We start from the raw sequence: 14099 nt of genomic DNA on the forward strand, positions 1-14099 counted from the left end.
TAGAACTTAGAACTACTTAAACCTAACTAACCCAAGGCAGGATTCGAACCTGCAACCGTAGCAGTCGCGCGGTTCCGAACTGAAGTGCCTAGAACCGCTTGGCCACCGCCGCCGGCCTCACGTGAACATTCGACCAGCTTCGTCGTTTCCAGGATTTTACGTTCACAGCTTCTGCATAAATGTAATCTGCCCTTTGTCAAAGTCACTTATCTCAAAGGATTTCTCCATTTGCAGCCCATATCCTCGCTGTGGTGATACCCCGCCCATGTCTGTTCCGCTTACAGAGTTCTGTTCCCCGTCAGGTGCCCGCATCGCCACCAGGAGATATCCTTTATGGTCACCGTATTTTGGCTTATTTTTTGTGTACTCCTACAATCATGAACTAATCTGTAATCTCACTTGTCAATTAAATGACCTTTTCTTTGAGGATGTTGCTTTTTTCCGGTAGTATATTTGGTGCTATATGCCTCCGGAAGTTTACGAATGACTTGACAAGTCAGTTTCCCACAGAATCACTGCTGTATCGTGGTCCACTAGTGGATCAACAAGCTACAGCCCATGGCCACTAAAATTGCTACACCACGAAGATGACATGTTACAGACGCGAAATTTAACCGACAGGAAGAAGATGCTGTGATATGCAAATGGTTAGCTTTTCAGGGCATTCACGCAAGGTTGGCGCCGGTGGCAACACCTACAACGTGCTGACATGAGGAAAGTTTTCAACTGATTTCTCATACACAGACCGCAGTTGACCGGCGTTGCCTGGTGAAACGTTCTTGTGATGCCTCGTGTAAGGAGGAGAAATGCGCACCATCACGTTTCCGACGTTGATAAAGGTCGGATTGTAGCCTATCGCGATTGCGGTTTATCGTATCGCGACATTGCTGCTCGCGTTGGTCGAGAATCAATGACTGTTATCAGAATATGGAATAGGTGGGTTCAGCAGGGTAATACGGAACGCCGTGCTGGATCCCAACGGCCTCGTATCACTAGCAGTCGAGATGACGCATCTTATCCGCATGGTTGTAACGGATCGTGCAGCCAAGTCTCGATCCCTGAGTCAACAGATGGGGACATTTTCAAGACAACAACCATCTGCAGGAACATTTCGACGACGTTTGCAGCAGCATGGACTATCAGCTCGGAGACCATGGCTGCGGTTACCCTTGACGCTGCAGCACAGGCAGGAGCGCCTGCGATGGTGCACTGAACGACGAACCTGGGTGCAAGAATGGCAAACCGTCATTTTTTCGGATGAATCCAAGTTCTGTTTACAGCATCATGATGGTCGCATCCGTGTTTGGCGACATTGCAGTGAACACACATTGGAAGCGTGTACTCGTGATTGCCATACTGGCGTATCACCCGGCGTGATGGTATGGGGTGCCACTGGTTACACGTCTCGGTCACCTCTTGTTCGCATTGACGGCACTTCGAACAGTGGACGTTACATTTCAGATGTGTTACGACCCGTGGCTCTACCCTTCATTCGATCCCTGCGAAACCCTACATTTCAGCAGGATAATGCACGACCGCATATTGCAGGTCCTGTACGGACCTTTCTGGATACAGAAAATGATCGACTGCTGCCCTGGCCAGCACATTCTCCAGATCTCTCATCAATTGAAAACGTCTGGTCAATGGTGGCCGAGCAACTGGCTCGTCACAATACGCCAGTCACTACTATTGATGAACAGTGGTATAGTGTTGAAGCTGCATGGGCAGCTGTACCTGTACACGCCATCCAAGTTCTGTTTGACTCAATGCTCAGGGGTATCAAGGCCGTTATTACGGCCAGAGGTGGTTGTTCTGGATACTGATTCCTCAGGATGCACCCAAATTGCGTGAAAATGTAATCACATGTCAGTTCTAGTATAATATATTTGTCCAATGAATACCCGTTTATCATCTGCATTTCTTCTTGGTGTAGCAATTTTAATGGCCAGTAGTGTATTTGGTGCTACATGCCTCCGGAAGTTTACCAATGACTTGACGAGTCAGTGTCCCGCAGAGTCACTGCTGTATCGTGTTCCACTGGCGGATCAACACGCTACAGCCGCTGATCTTATTGCTTTCGTTCATTATTGGATGCAGTTCGCAAGGCCAAATGAGTAACCGAGGGCTTTATCATTGCCGACAGACTTCACAGTAGAAGGTCAGTGCAGAACGGAGGAAGTCGCACAGTTGCGGCGAGCGGCAGCGTTCGGCGCGGGCGCTGACCGCAGTGCGTGGCGGCGCTGGCGTCTGCGGCCGGCGCGGGGACACCGCGCAGAAGCCGGCTGCTCGCCACTCCGCCGCCTACCGCCATGGCGACCACTGCCGCGATGTGTGCGCCCGCGCTCGCGCTCCTCCTGCTGCTCGTGTTGATGGACGCGCCAGGCGCCGCGGCCCAGAGGCTCGGCTTCGGCAGGTGCCCGTCGCACCGCGGCATGCGGGACTTCGACATCAAGAAGGTCAGTCACGTCTCTTACTTCACAGTCACCCCTCTGATCCCCTCTGGGTGACTCAGGCCATCAACAACAAAACAGCTCTCATATGTCAGTGCTACCGGGCACATAGGAATTGTGACAACAGTTAGTCACCACGTTAACAGCATGTACAGTTGCTACCTTCACTGGTAGAAATCTGTCACAGCGGACTGTGGTTTGTAAGCTCGATATTCAGTGAAGAAAAAAGCACTGTTACGGTTCGCACTCGAAGACTGTTCAACTTGGAATGAGATTTTCACTCTGCAGCGGAGTGTGTGCTGATATGATACTTCCTGGCAGATTAAAAATGTGTGCCGGACCGAGACTCGAACTCGGGACCTTTGCCGTTCGTGGGCAAGTGCTCTACCAACTGAGCTACCCAAGCTGTGGCTAAGCCATGTCTCCGCAATATCCATTCTTCCAGGAGTGCTAGTCCTGTAAGGTTCGCAGGAGAGCTTCTGTACCGTTTGGAAGGTAGGAGACGACGTACTGGCGGAAGTAAAGCTGTGAGGACGGGGCTTGAGTCGTGCTTGGGTAGCTCAATTGGTAGAGCACTTGCCCGCGAAAGGCAAAGGTCCCGAGTTCGAGTCTCGGTCCGGCACTCAGTTTTAATCTGCCAGGAAGTTTCACTGTTCAACCTGTTTCCTTGGGCATGGTTATACTTGTTTGATTCATAATATGAGGTGAAAAAAATAGACTGGTGTTAAAAATTGCACAGAACTGGTATGAACCAAACAGAAACACTCTCGGAAGTTGTTTTATGGTACGTACCGACGAGGAGAACACGGCAACACGATTTCCCAGAAACTTCACTGGGTGGACGAGGGGTCAACATAAGGAACTCGGGTCTCAGCTTAGTTGTAGAACTCGATCGTTACTGAGAAAACGACGGTCAAATTTCGAGGTACTTTATGTGCCTTTTTGCGAATAAACAGATCAACCGAAGCTGTGGCGCAGGAGCTAGCGTTGCGGCTTCACACTTTTGCGCCCAGTGTTCGTAACCCGCTTTTTTACGTTTATTTTTATCAACTTGTCTACCTTTGTCTGTAGAAGTTTGTTACACGAATGTTTTCCAGTTCATATCGTAATAACGTTGTCCTTATTCGCTTGCTAATTGTATCTATAGTGAATTAATAAAAATCAAAATAAATGAGTGGAAAAATAATTTGGATTTGTCTTCGATGAAATTGATTCAAAATCAATTGCAAGCGTCAGTTTTCGGAAAAGTGATCCGTAATGCGTAGTTTTCCACGAAATTATTGGCAGTACTTGAAATCTTCTGCAATGCTAACGACATTTTCTTCAAAAATGTTCAAATGTGTGTGAAATCTTATGGGACTTAACTGCTAAGATCATCAGTCCCTAAGCTTACACAATACTTAAGCTAAATTATCCTAAGGACAAACACACACACACACACCCATGCCAGAGGGAGGACTCGAACCTCCGCCAGGACCAGCTGTGATATTTTCTTCCCGAGTGAAATTCATTCGAAGAAATGTCGCTGTGGAGAACCTCCCTTTGTGTGATACCGGTGCTATTCGGAATTTATGTTTCGAATGTTTCCACGATCGATATCATCCAAAGGTATGCATCAAGTCTTCGTGGAGAATAAACATAAAAATAAAATATCTGACTCAAGAATTCATAGAAGAATGAAATATAAGACTAAGCGAATTTAAAAAAAAAAAAAAAACACACTGAAATTGCCATAACCACATACATACAAATTTGTGACACTTAAAGTTAAACCCTGTTGTAGTTTTACAATTAATATAATGCCCTTCTGTCTACCAACTTCGTACGAAACATTCTACATGCTTAGATAAACGAAAATAAATAAATAAAAACAGTAAAAGGGTTAGGAACACAAGAGGCGAAAATGAGAAGTAACGACTATGCCACCAGTTCTGCTCCGCTTACCACGCGGTGAAAGACTTCTAAAGTACGTCGAAAACTTTGACTGCCGTTTTCTCAGAAACGGTCTAATATCTACGGATAAGCCGAGACACGTAGTCGCTTACAAGGGGAGGCCGCCAATTGTGAAATTCAGATTCAATTCATACTGCGCATAATAAAAGCTCATGGCCAGAGGTGTAATGTGGCAAAGCACCAAGATGCACTTCTCAGCCGTTGTCGAGAAAATCGACAGTTAAAATAAAGCGTTGCGGTTAAATACTCTCTACGATTAAGGATTTTTCTACATCGTCGTAGAGCAGCGGTAAGCGCTCGGGTTCGTAATCCGAAGGTCACCGGATCGAATCTCGCGCCATGCAACTTTTTTTGTTTTTTGTAATTCAAATGTGTGTATACACACACACACACACACACACACACACACACACACACACACACACACATATATATAGTTGGTTGGTTTGGGGAAGGAGACCAGACAGCGAGGTCATCGGTACACACACACACACACACACACACACACATATATATATATATATATATATATATATATATATATATATATATATATATAATTCCCGGCAATCAGTTGCAACAATTATGCATATAATAAGTTGTTGAAATTCGTTTGTCGTGGAAAAACTGGCGACTTCGAACATCATTATGTTTTCCGCAAACAAAGTTGTATTTCACAAATGTGATTAATTGTCTTCATAATGTTAACCACGTATAGTTAACGGAAGACGTAGAAACGATATTCCGAAACGAATACGTATAGCGTAAGTCAAACGTTCGAATTAGAATAGAAACCCCACGAACACAAATTTGCTGTGGCAGGTATGAAATATAAACTCCGTTACTCGCTCGTTACACTTGAAGGACAGATGTTGAATGGGCCGAAACGAGCCGCCGCATAACAGCGTAGTTGCGTGCTAACTTCGAAAGAAGGTAGATGTGGTCCCTAGCGCAAGTTATAACATCGTCGAAAATCAGTGCGGAAGTGAAAGCTTTGGTACACTCTGTTAAACAAACGGAAAAATGGAGGCGGTACAATTGGAGAGCGATCCGCCTTCACCAACATGCATAAGCTTGAATTACAAAAAACTAATAATAAAAAGAATGGTGCATGGCGCGAGATTCGATTCGGCGACCTTCGGATTACGAACCCGAGCGCTTACCGCTGCGCCACGAGGCTGTAGAAGATTATTAATCGTAGAGAGTATTTCACCGCAACGATTTATTTTAACTGTCGATTTTCTCGACAACGGCAGAGAAGTGCATCTTGGTGCTTTGCCACATTACACCTCTAGCCACGAGCTTTTATTATGCACAGTATGAATCGAATCTGAATTTCACAATTGACGGCCTCCCCTTGTTAGTGTGATTCCTCTTCCACTGAGCGAAGTTTCTGGGAAATCGGGTTATGGCAGTTGCCATGTTCTCCTCGTGAGCGATTTGATTTGAAGAATCCATGGTGTTCATTGGTTCAGAGTAACCGCATTTCTCGAGAGACGGTGGAGGCAAAGTTGCTTTTCTTTAGAGTCTGTCAAGTGTTATTCTAGTCTCACAGACTCTTTACGATTAAAATGTGTATCTCTGACAGATCTTGGACCCTTGTAGTTTCAACACCGGAGGCGGGGGTTCGCTTTCATCGCACTGTCTTTGGGGAAACAGCTTGGAACATCCCCTTTGAAAAATTATGAAGTGACAGTGCTGGAAAAACCCTTACGGTATTTGATTTTCAAACAGTTGAGCCAGACTGAACGCACTCAGATATTTCTCTCTTTACTCATTCTGATCATCACTGAACTGACACACAATATTTTGGCGCAAAGCAGTCTGGCTTTCAATAATCCCCACAAAAGAATGGTCCTGAATAACAATAACCTATACCTTTCATGAATCACTTACCTCACAAAACGTTACTCGAACTACTGCAATACAGCGAGCGCCATTACTGTCAGCTAAATAAAAAATTCTAATTAATGAAGGCACTAACTACTGATAGGCATAGTTAGCAAATGAAAGATTTTGATAGAGAACAAACAATGTATTTACCTTAATAATGTCCAAAAGTCATCATATACAGACGGGTCCAAAAAAATGTATCCACTGTTTAAAAGTCCATAACTTGCAAACTAATTGACAGAGTTGTCTCATTTTTGGTGAAAGTGTACCTTAAAGCCCAACTTAAAGATATCACTGTAGGTGTTCGAAATGGTCACCATTAACATCCACACAAAACGATGCCGCCGAACTGCAGCACGAACTACTGACTGCTACGTGTTCAGTTGGATATTTGCACATAAATGTACGATGGATTCTCGAAGTTCATCCAATGTGCGTGGCTTTTGTCGATAAACAACTTCCTTTAGTGTTCCCCACAGGTAAAAGTCCAGAGAAGTTAAGTCTGGGGAACGTGGTGGGTACTCCACAGCACCTCTACGGCCTAACCATCTTTCTGGTAGATTTTCTTCGAGATGGGCCCTAACACGATTTTGGTAGTGGGCTGAGGCACCATCTTGTTGAAAGTAAACTCTTCCGTCTCCATACAAGTCCCGGATGGCAGGTAAAATGGATGTTTCAAGCTTCTGAAGGTACACCTCACCGGTAACTGTGCCGTCAAAGAAGAATGGCCCAATCAAGCCCCGGTAAGACAACCCGCACCACACATTTATTCCTGGGAAATTCACGGTTTTGTCTACATGGACGTTCGGATTTTAGGCGGCCCAGTAGATGCAATTGTGGCGATTTACTGTACCATTGAGTTTGAACTGTGCCTCACCAGACCACACAATCATCTCTGCAAACTCTTCATTGTTGAGCACCATGTTAGTAAACCACTCGCATTACTCCATTCTACGATCTGGGTCGTCCTCGTTCATTGCGTGTAGCAATCGTGGGATGTAGCACTTCCACTTTGCTGTCTTCAAAATTCGCCCAACACTTGAGCGACTCACTCCAGTTTCACGGGCACACTGTCTCACAGACTTCTGTGGTGAGCGAGTGAATTGTAACACACGACGGGAGTTAGCTGGACTTGTTACTGTTACAGGTCGTCCAGATCGTTGTTTGTGTACATCTTTAACACAGCCTTCGGCTTCAAATTTGTCTCGAATGCGACGAATCGTTAAACATGTCGGTGGCTCTGTTTGATACTCATTTCGCCATTGCCGTTCAACCTTATTAATGTTTTCGTACTTAAAATACCACTTCAAAACTGACTTCCTTTCATAGAATGTAAGCCTTGCGCCAGCCATGTTTACCCGAGTAACTAGGTGCAACTAAGAACATAACACTGACTATCTGGCGACTGTCGTATTCCTGGATACTGATTATTCCTTATGGGACAAGCTGTATTTTGCTAAAGGGGTGTGAAAGATTACATTCCTCAAATTCCAATTTATTGATTCTGATTATTCATTGGACATGACCGATTTCGGAAAACATGTTCCATCGTCGATATAGATATTATTGGTTTCTCAGATACATCAGATGATTGAATGTGCATTCTGAAACTGATCGTGTATGTTGTACGAATAAGCAACGTTAATAAAATGGAGTCTGGGGAACTCTGCAATCTTTCATAGAATGCAATATTGTATTGTTTTCAGTGAAACTGTGCGTGTTTCGCCCGAAGGTTGTTGGATTGATCATGTAACGTTCTTTCTGTTTTGATTATATGCTACTACGTACATAGGATTAAGTAGTACTAATACAGTGAGTAGCCGATTTCATATAAATTTCTACCTCCCATTATCTCAGGAATGTTAGCTTTCAAAGACATCAACTCCCAACTACTTCGCAAAGAACCGCGAAGAATTATCTCCGAACACCTTACTACATTTTTACGAGGATCGTGCTGGCGTAGCATTGTGACAGAAATTTGAATTAATGTTTTATAGAAACAAATTGAGCGTAAACGTTGCATTCTTTTCCTTGTGCCCCTACCAAACACTACAGACTAAAACATTTCACAATCATATCAAGTTTATTTCCTGGTGCTGTTTCCAACCATGTTATATTAATTACAAATGAAGTAGACTCTGGCTACAATACGTTTCATAACTTATTACAGGAACAGTTTCAGGAGTTTCATTCCCATAATTCTTGGGCAACAGACTACTAACAGACTAGGCAGCCTTGACCAGCAGCGAAGTGTCATTTTGGTGTGGTGTTGTGGGCGTGGGCTTGCACACTTGCCATTCAGTTGACAGCCAGCTGTGATTGGGAAAATAAAACCTAACATCTATTAGATGCAAAAACATTTTGTTCGCAACATTTAGCTACACCTTTCAGATACTTCTTTACATAGTCGCTACTCCGACTTAGACATTTGTCGTAACATGGTACCAGCTTCCCAGTACGCTCGTCATAGAAGGCAGCAGTTGGGTGATTTTCACCGATTCTTTATACTGGCCTGCAGCTCGTTGTCTGTGCCAATACGCTGACCTCACAGCCATTATATTTTCTAGGCATCTTTACGTGCTCACTGTTTGATCAAAACTGAAAAGTGCATACGAGAGTCACTGCGGAACACATCTGTGCAAAGCTTCACTTGATTTTCACTGGGGTTTTAAGTTCGCGACCGACTGGTGTTTGAAAAAAAATAGCACTCGTATATTGCTGTTTTTCATAGATTGTTCTGCGTAGAACTCCTCAAATACTTATTAAGTGTGTACATTCTTCATTTATACACTTTTAATTTTTTCATTCTTTTCTGGACTGCATGATACTATTATTGATAACTGCAACACTAAAAATATAGCTTGCACTTCAGTTGTGATTCTGTAGTAATTACGGTATTTCGTTCTTGATGTATACTGACTGAAGAAAGAACACACAAAGTAGATACTTCCGCTTTCGTAGCTAATGTGCACTTAGAATATTAGATAAGAAGTACCACCGCTAGAAAGTCTACCGTACTTTATTCTCTGACAATTGCGAACGTAATTTGAAGAAGAAGAAATTAATTCTGACCTTTAGATTCAAAGGGAGAATTGTTAGACGAAAATTTATGCCGAGAAAATATTCAAACGTACGTTCTTTTAAATTTCTGATTTTTTTTTTAAGTAGAGAAAAGCAGAATACAATTGAGGTAGGCAAATATTTCCCCAACATATTTTTATGTGTTCCAGTATATCTACCAATCCGGGACTAAGCTACAGAAAACAAGTACTGTTTGAAGAGTACTTAATCCACAACAATGTAATTATTTAAAAATCTTGAATGCTTGATGCTCCACAGCTTTAAGATGTTTGTTAAAGAACATCTTTCCAAACACCGTGAGCTGCACCTGAAATGTTTATTTGCCAAACCGGTATTCGGGTCAATAGCCCATAGTCAGTGGCATCTGATACAGAGGGAGAAACAACTGTATGTACAACAGTTTCTACAACATGACTACTGCATATATAATAGCAGAAATATAAACATTCTTACATTATGTATATCTGTAGCTCAGTTGATAGAGCACTTGCCCGCGAAAGGCAAAGGTCCCGAGTTCGAGTCCCGGTCGGGCACACAGATTTAATCTGCCAGGAAGTTTCAATACATTCACTGCCCGAAAACAATCGTGATGTTACTGATGACAATGCCACTAAAGCTAAGTTTTCCGAAATTCCTTCACCAAAGGAGACGAAGTGAATATTCCGGAATCCTAATCAAGAATTGCTGCCAACGTGAGTAACTTAGAAGCAAACATCCTCGGTCTAGCAAAGCAGCTTAAATCACTTAATAAAGGCTAGTCCTCCGGTCCAGACTGCATATCAATTAAATTCCTTTCAGAGTATGCTGATATAATAGCTCTATACTTAACAACGTACACAACGCTCGCTTGACGAAAGAACCATGGCTAAAGACTGGAAAGCTGCAGAGGTTACACGAATCCTCAAGAAACGAAATAGGAGTAATCCGATGTATTACAGACCTATGTCAGTGACGTCAATTTGCAGTAGGATTTTGGAACATATGCTGCGTTCGAACATTATGAATTACCTGGAGGAAAACGATCTGTTGACACAGTCAGCATGGATTCAGAAAATTTCGTTCCTGTGACACAATTAGCTTTTTATTGTCACGAAGTAATGAGTGCTATCGGCAAGGGATGTCAAAGTGATTCTTTTTTTTAGATTTCCAGAACGCTTTTCATACTGTTCTTCACAAGTGAACTTCTAATCAAATTGGGTGCCCTTTGAGTATCGTCTCAGTTGTGATACTGGATTTATGGTTTTCTGCCAGAATGGTCACAGTTCGTAATAAACTGACGGAAAGTCATCGAGTAAACGAATGTGATATCTGGCGCTCTCCAAGGAAATGTCGTAGACCCTCTGCTGTTTCTATATTATAAAAATTATACAAATGATTTAGGACACAACCTGAGTAGCCATCTTAGATTATTTGCAAATGATGCTGTCATTTTCTGTCTATTAGAGTCACCAACAGATCAAAATCAATTGCAAAATGATTTAGGAAAGATATCTGTATGGTGCAAAAAACGACATCTGACTCTGAATAATGAAAAGTGTGAGATCATTCACATGAGTACTAAAAGGAATCTGCAAAATTTCGGTTACGCGATAAGTCACACAAATCTAAAGTCTATCAATTCAGCTAAATACCTAGGAATTAAAATCACGAACTGTAACGATCACATAAATATTGTAGACGGGAAACAAACCAAAGATTGGAGAACACTTAGAAGATCCAACAAGTCCACTAAAAAGAGACTGCCTATACTACACTTGTCCGTCCTCTGCTAGGGTGGTATGGGATCCCTAACAGATGAAATTGACTGAGGACATTGAAAAAGTTCGAAGAAGTGCAGCACTGTATCACGAAAGAGGGGAGAAACTATCACGGATATGATACACGAGTTGGGGTGGCAATCATTGAAACAGATGATCATTGCGGCGAGATCGTTCCACGAAATTTCAATCTCCGACGTTTCGAATTCGAAAATATTTTGTTGACACCCACTTGCATAGAGAGAAATGATCATTATAGCAAAATAAAGAGATTTCAGAAGTTGCACGAAAATATGTAAGTGTTCATTTTTTCCGTGCGCTGTTCGAGAGTGAGACGGTACAGAAATAGTGTGAAAACGATTAGATACAGCCTCTGCCAGGCGCTCAAGTGTGAATTGCAGAGTAGCCGTGTAGATGTAGATGCAGAAATCAGAAAGTAACGCTACAAATTAAGCCTGTCTCACAGAGAATGTGAATAATATAGTGTCTAAGATTATCATTTTGTTGTTTTATGATGACTGGAGGGAACGTATTCTTACAGTCAGAACCTACATTATGTTGCGCATGCGTACGTGTTAGTATTGTAAATGTAGATGTCACCAAAGCAAGTAGGATCTGAGTTTAGGATACTGTCGATGTTATTAGATACGTAATATTAGTTTAAAAGGGGCCGTGAGGGGGGGGGGGGGGGTTGATTTAGCCAAACCTCGTAAAATCTTAATTACGACAGCCATGCGGGGATCTGAACGTTGCTCTTATCAAGCACATTTCCATTATTTTAACAACCATGCAGTCTGCCTCCGTAGTTTAATGGTTATCATTGTTGATTACGGAAGCTGAGATCCTGGGTTTGACTCTCGGTGACCACCTCATATGTGATGCAAGTGTCTGTGTAGAGGGTCCACTTAGCCTCATGAGATCAAATCAAACACTGCTCGATGAAACGAGGAGCAAACTGACAACCAAGCCGCCGATGTGACGTCCAGTAGCAAGGCTTGTTACAGGCTGGGAGCCCCACTGTACCACGTCCATTGCCATTTAAACTCTTCTAGGATGTTTTACTTTTGCTGTCAACAATGTATACATTTTGTCTTCACACAGACATGGTATGAACCAACTCATATGGCATATACGCATAATTTCATATTTTCTGTAACGGATAAAAATTGTCACATCTTTTGTTTCTAAACCCTCGTCCAGTTTTATGTGTAATACCGCAAACTCACGTGCCAGTGCAATCGTTCTATTCAGAGAAACAAAATTTTCTTGTCTTGAAAAGGAAGCGACTCAGGAAGTATGATCATTTACGAGAAAACTTTGTTCAGCCAGTGAAATTGATTAGTTACATGACAAAACCGCTTCTATGAACGCTTGTTACCTCAGCTACTAGCACGGAGCGAGGTTGAGGCACCGGATTCACATTCAGGAGTAGCACTGAAATTCCCCTCCGGTAATTCAGATGCAGGTTCTCCGTAGTTGTCATAAATCGGATAGGTAAATTCCAAGCTGGTTACTTTTAAAATATGGCCAGCCGATTTTCTGCCCCATCTTTGTTCCGTCTGAATACGTACTCTAATGACTTAGTCGTCTATGGAACAAAGTGCTCTCAACATTCACACATCTTTAGGAGTCTGGTCAGCATTGTTTCCGTTAGGAAAGAAAAGAGAACAGCAGGTACATGTACATTAACACATATAACTTAAATTCACTCTGTATGTGAGACAACTCTAATATTCGCGAATGTTTTGTGAGTTTGCCCACATCAAGTAGGTAAAGCTGCCCTCAACTCGAGAATCTTTCTTAGCACCACAGCGCGTTAATAAGCATGGTCCTGTTGGTGGTAGTACGCTTTGGCTTTCCACGGTTTCTTTGACGTGACTCATCCAGCCATTTATACGGAAACCTACATTTTAACATAGACTTAAAATACGGTGCAATTTGGCACTTTCCACAGCAATGGGTTCCAGAGCTGAAAATAGCGATGCGACAGAAAAACAAATCCTTGTATCGTTTGCGAGTCGAATCCTGGCTCATAACAGTTGTAGTCTGGCGCTTACCTTCCGAGCTACCAAGCCACTACACCACCCACTAATAACAAAATGGAAACTATATACCTTTGAAGAAATCCTACGCGCGTGAATATTGAGTTTGAGAAACGAGGAAGATTGAGTTGCTGTCCATGTCAAGCATGATTTCATCTATGCTTTGCGTGGTACAAATAGGGTTGCTTCCAAGTAAACTTCAGGCACCTCACCGGGTAAATAGCCAACGAGTTTAGCTAGGACTAAGGGGGGGCTAATGTTAGCTGACCACTCACAACACACACAAGTTGCAACAGGCATAACTGTAGATATTTTTATATGTGATATCTTAATAAGTACGTTCATGAGTGTGTCAGTTGTTTCTTCTCTGTGTCGAACAGTCTTTCGACAAGCACATCACCAACTTTACGACCTAATGTTTTCTGCACAACCATAACTGCAACACTTGAGTGGACTACGCCTGTCAGTATAGACTACCCGTTTTGCGTCCACGCGTCCACACTTCAACCCCTGACCTGCTGCCCAAGGGATAATAGGCGTTAATGGCTTGCTCTTCCCACATATACTTGGAGGTAATAACCAACCTAAACACATACGAATTGTAATAGCTACAATTATTAGTCTCGAAATGACGTAAATACCGATGAAATGTTGTTCGTTATACCGTCCGCAGCCATCCATAGAAATATTTTTACTTATACCAGTTACACCTCGTATTCTACAAGTGGAAATAGCACTGTTAAGGACGAAATATTTATTCCTTGTCAGGGAAATTCCAGTAAAATTTTGATTTCGAGTGTACCTATGCTACTACGATTTTACCATTAGGAAAGCTCAGACAATACCTGCCGTTCGACATCTCGTACAAAACTGCTTTAAAAGAGTAATCTCCGACAAAGTCGCATTTTTGTTTTTCTTGAGCC

General features: G+C 42.7%; 1 protein-coding gene across 1 annotated transcript in view; it reads left to right on the forward strand.

The window, feature by feature from the left end:
- The first annotated feature begins 2281 nt into the window (after window positions 1-2281).
- The window catches only part of LOC126234884 (apolipoprotein D-like), a 225917-nt gene continuing 214099 nt past the window's right edge, over window positions 2282-14099 (forward strand). Inside the window, exon 1 of the mRNA XM_049943627.1 lies at window positions 2282-2456. Coding sequence (XP_049799584.1) covers window positions 2310-2456 — 147 coding nt within the window. The 5' untranslated portion in view covers window positions 2282-2309. The remainder of the gene's footprint in view (window positions 2457-14099) is intronic.

The sequence above is a fragment of the Schistocerca nitens genome, chromosome 1 (genome assembly GCF_023898315.1).
Source record: "Schistocerca nitens isolate TAMUIC-IGC-003100 chromosome 1, iqSchNite1.1, whole genome shotgun sequence".
NCBI lineage: Eukaryota > Metazoa > Arthropoda > Insecta > Orthoptera > Acrididae > Schistocerca > Schistocerca nitens.